Raw genomic sequence first — 4778 nt, forward strand, 5'->3', positions numbered from 1 at the left:
GAAACATTACAAAACATTCTTTAACCAAAGTGACATAGGCAATGTATAAAGGAAAAAGACAATAAAATTCAGTCAGTTACAGTGTACTTTTGAGGTAACGAGCGATGTTTGGGTCAATAATAACTAAACGACTCAAATTCACCTCCTCAAATGTAACCAGTAGTGTTATCAAATCAACTTAATTGAGTTTTCCTTTTTTTTATTATTATTATTAACCACATAAACAATTGACCATTTAAAATGCTGCAGATCACTGCGATTCCAATGTTAATCTTTCGGTCAGAAGTTAAGAAAACCAAACCAGAGGTACACAAATGAGTTAGCATGCTCTCAGCACCAATACAGCTCAATCAACCAATTTATGTACACACACAGGTAATTAGTGCAACAATTAACTGCAGCGAGAGCATGTAGAGTGATAAAACTAAAAACAGGCATATGAAGCGGAGGCACAAACCCTAAGGGCCCGTCTTCCCATCAGGGCACAGCAGCAACAAACATACCGTCACCCAGAGAAGACAAACCATGCCTGGAGCTACAAATACCCAAATTAAAACCAGGAAAAATAACAAAAATGTTTCTTTTTAAATGCTAAAGTTATTAATATTTTGTATGAAATAACAATTAAGACATTGCATTTAATATACAGTTGTTTTTCCCCCATCCCTTTGGATTTTTGCTTGAGATAACTGCTGATGATTTTGCATCTGTCATAGCTGGTAGAATGAGCTAGCGCTTTTGTTTTTTGTTTCTTTTTTCCTCTTTTAGATATATACATGCATTCAAATAGGTATTCCAATAAAACTAATTCCAACTCCCTTCCGGTTTCACCAATTAAAGAGTTAGCTAAAAACTGCAAGACAGTCCACACAACACAATTCAGCATGAGGAGCTTGTCTGGTCTTCGGCCGTGAGATATGTCGCAGAATGAGTGAAGGATGGGAAGTAGTAATGGAGCCGGACTGGGAAGATACTCTTTCCTTTCTTCTGCCAACTGGAGTTGGATTCACATTATGTTTGGAAGGAAGAGCAACTGGCTGATAACACTTGTAGTGTCAGCTCCAATTGTAAAAATACTGGACAGTGAGAATGCATATCTACCATCTTTCGACCTGAAGACAACAAAAAGACACAGGGACCAACAAAATTGTATTATTTTTGTGAGTATAAACACAGTAAAGGTGCAGTCACATTAGTGAAATTTTTTGTCAATTATTTTTGACAAAATTATTGTCAATAGTGCAACGATGTATGTCACTTTCAACCCTTTCTGATGTTCAATGTGGCGAAATTATGTGACCAACAGAACCTTATGCGAATTTTGCAGAAATTTCATGGACAAGATTTTTCTATTGTCAATAGCGTAGCGCAGTGGTTCCCAACCCTGGTCCTGGAAGCACCCCAACACTGCACGTTTAGCATGTCTTCTTAATCAAACACACCTGATTCAGGTCATCAGCTCATTAGTAGAGACTCCAAGACCTGAAACTGGTGTGTCAGAGAAAGGAGACATGCAAAATGTGCAGTGTTGGGGTGCCTCCAGGACCAGGGTTGGGAACCACTGGCGTAGCGGTGTATGAAGTCACTTTTAAACCCAACATCTTTCTGTCAGACAACTTCGCAAATTCACGTGACCAGCTAAAAGGTTAAAAGGTCAAAAAAGCTAAAATGAACCCAATGCAAATCTGTGTGGAAATCTTTTGAGCAAAATTCTGTGTAGATTGTCAACAGGATAATGTAAGAAGTCACTTTTGAACCACGCATCTTTCTGTCAGATAATGTGGCAAATTCGAGTGACCAACTAAATCCGATGCAAAATCTGCATGGGTAAATTCTCCATCCTCACACTATATTCCCAATCGCATAGATTCCTATTGAAATGACTGGATTTTGCCTGTGAAAATTTGCAGGCAAGATTTTTCTGCAGTTAACACTGTCACAATGTATGACGACACTTTCAAACCAAGCATCTTTCTGTCAGCAAATTTGTGTGACCAACTGAACCCAATGCGAAATCTGCGTGGGGAAATCTTTCGTCCTCACACGAAATTCCCGTAGACTCCGATTGACAGGATTTCGCCAGGGGAAACTCACCAAACAACAGTAAATGTGACCGCACCTTAAGAGCTGGCAAATGTGGGCTCTGCACTCACAGTGTCGTGTTCACCACTGCGGGGGCACGTAACTGTAGGTGGGAGTGGCAGGCGGGCGGTACGTGGGCATTGAGGGGTGAGGCGCGACTGGGGTCGGAGAGTGAGTAGCTAATAATGTCCCTGAGGAGAAAAAAAAATGCATTTTTACCATTTTCTCTTCAACTGCATGAATTTCCATGGCTTATTTGGATGAGACTCACCAGCTGACATCGCCATGGTGGTGCCTCCTACCATTCCCATGGTGACTCCGTTAGGGCGGGGCGGGGCATACATGGCCGCTGGCATGCCATTGGGCTGGACCACCGTTGTATGATGAATGACATGGGGCGGTGCTGTGTAAAGGGGCTGTGTGTAGTAAGTGCCTTGCTGCTATGGAAAAAACATCCAATATTTTAACAAAATGCAGGTTTGACATTATCGCTTCATAACATCTGTTTTTTTGTTGCCTTACCTGTGCGTAGGGGTTCTGTTGGGGGTAGGGACTTCTCACGGGGTAGACTGCAGCAGGGTAGGGGTTGGGTGATGAGGAATAGGGGGGTACAGCACCTGTTGTTGGGGAGCAGGACATTTTGAAAGTGGTCCCGGGAGCATAACCTGTAGAGATGACATTACATTTAAAGATAATAAAGAAAATAAAGCAATAATATAATTTGCTAGCAGCAACAATGCTTTTAAAAAGCGAGCATCACATCAAAATTGACCTTATGGATAAAAATGGCTGGATAAAATCAGGTACAACCATATATTTTTCATGAACATCTAGTTTTATCTGGAAATATGCAAGATTACAAAGGCAAAATGGGCAGTTAATGTCATGTCAAGTTGGCAAAAATGAAAATCCTGTCATCATTGACTCACCTTCATGTCGTTTAAAACCTGTATGACATACTTACTTCTGTGGAACACAAAAGAAGATATTTTGACGAAATGTTTTATTAAATTTGATTTGTTGGCAATCAAATGGTTTGTAGGGTTGGGCGATGTCTACAAATTTGGAATCGGACGATTTCTACAGTGAAACATCGCGATGGATGATGACATCAGCGGGGGCGGGTGCCCCGAAGAGTGAATCCTTATAAGGGAAAACACGATTCCTAACACCGTTTCTACACCGGATGCGAGCGGTGCGGCCTGACAAAATACTATAGAACCACTGATCTATAATAGAGATTTATTATATATAGATCAGTCTATAGAACTCATTATAATCAGTGATGCTGTCTACACTGGATGTGGCGCGACACGACAAATCCCCGACAGTAAACTGCTGCCGCGTTCTATTTATGACGTGCTGACACAAATTTCAAATGATTTTCAAAGGTCGCTTTGTTGCGTCCAGTGTAGACAGACTTTAGCTGATGCGGCGCTTAGGGGTGCTCCGATTGATCGGCTACTGATCACTATCGGCCGATAATCACGTTGGGATGATTGACCGGCGGTCTCTAAAAAGGCCGATCTCAAAAAAACGATCTCAAGCTGATGACGCTGCTGTGAGAGGTTTGGCACGACATGCAGCATCATCGTCTCAGTCCGGCGCGGTTAAATAATTATAATCACCGTGCGCATGCTCTCACTCTTTCTCTCTCAAAATACGCAAATGGCTTCAAATCACCACATCGCGTCGGTCTATAAGCAAGCTGCACGCTGCACAGTTGACAGGAATTGTCACTTGCGAGGCAGTGTCACATCGTCACTAAAGTTTATAAATTGCATTTCTTTTTAATTCTTGCCAGTGTTTAACCATTCAGCGCTCGCACACTCTCATACGTGGTGCGTATTTTTTCCACGCTCATGTTAAAGCGTTCACTGCACACGGTTGCGGTGCGGCAGTGCGTTCAGGAGTGGTGCGTCTGCAGCAGTGCAGAGATCGTTTCCGCACCGAGTCTATTGCTGTGCTGTAAGCACTGAATTAAAGTAACAGCGCATTGTTTGCAGTAAATATGAACATGGATTGACACGAAAATGTAGTAATTACACCATAAATGCATATTATTAAAGTCTACTGTGTTTCACAGTCAACACATATGGCTTTTGGTCTAGGTTTAAAGGGAAAGATCACTTTTAGATAAACAAGGCAATAATAGATGGCACTCGTTCGTAGGAAAACAAAGTTCTTTATGAACCGCAGGATTGTTGTAATAAAGACTTAAATGCAAAAGAAAAGGCTGTAGAGCTGTCTATTTCTGTCAATGGCAAGTTTGTGATAACGTAAGTAGTTTAAATGTTTTGCCAATTGCTTGAGCAACTTAATATATAAATCTAGAAGTAATACCTGGGTATCCTATTCCTTTAGGGTTGGCATAAGGAACCCCTGATGATGCAGGGTTATAAACAGGATTCATGATGTTTATCTTTCAGTACCTTTGAAGAGCAGGACAGAAGAAGAGATTACATTCAACTAAACAATTACCTATTACTAGACAGTTGTACTGTGCATTACTTTTCTTTGGAAAAATAAATGTATATATATGTATATTCACTGATAACAGATCCTTAACAAACACAGTAAGTTTCTACTTGGTGCAAAAATAGTAATAAAATATGGGAATACAGGTATTTTTTATATATATATATATATATATATATATATACTAGAGCCCGACCGATATGGGTTTTTTGGGGCCG

General features: G+C 40.7%; 1 protein-coding gene across 1 annotated transcript; it reads right to left on the reverse strand.

Moving 5' to 3' along the window:
- Window positions 1–202: 202 nt before the first annotated feature.
- Window positions 203–2778, reverse strand: LOC107677306 (myelin-associated neurite-outgrowth inhibitor-like). The gene is made up of 4 exons (XM_016472174.1): window positions 2605–2778; window positions 2354–2522; window positions 2120–2273; window positions 203–1112 (listed from the first exon to the last, which is right to left on the reverse strand). The coding sequence occupies exons 1-3, from the start codon at window positions 2719–2721 to the stop codon at window positions 2164–2166; spliced, it is 396 nt and encodes a 131-aa protein (XP_016327660.1). The 5' UTR covers window positions 2722–2778; the 3' UTR covers window positions 203–1112; window positions 2120–2163.
- Window positions 2779–4778: the final 2000 nt, after the last annotated feature.

The sequence above is a fragment of the Sinocyclocheilus anshuiensis genome, unplaced genomic scaffold, assembly GCF_001515605.1.
Source record: "Sinocyclocheilus anshuiensis isolate Anshui unplaced genomic scaffold, SAMN03320099.WGS_v1.1 scaffold392, whole genome shotgun sequence".
Lineage (NCBI taxonomy): Eukaryota > Metazoa > Chordata > Actinopteri > Cypriniformes > Cyprinidae > Sinocyclocheilus > Sinocyclocheilus anshuiensis.

What these genes read in the sequence shown, in the direction of transcription:
- LOC107677306 (XM_016472174.1), bottom strand. Translation starts at nt 2,721, where the DNA reads ATGTCCTGCTCCCCAACAACAGGTGCTGTACCCCCCTATTCCTCATCA. An exon ending in AACAGAACCCCTACGCACAG is followed by an intron (nt 2,523 to 2,604) that starts GTAAGGCAACAA and finishes TTTTTTCCATAG; the next exon opens with CAGCAAGGCACTTACTACAC. An exon ending in CACCATGGCGATGTCAGCTG is followed by an intron (nt 2,274 to 2,353) that starts GTGAGTCTCATC and finishes TTTTCTCCTCAG; the next exon opens with GGACATTATTAGCTACTCAC.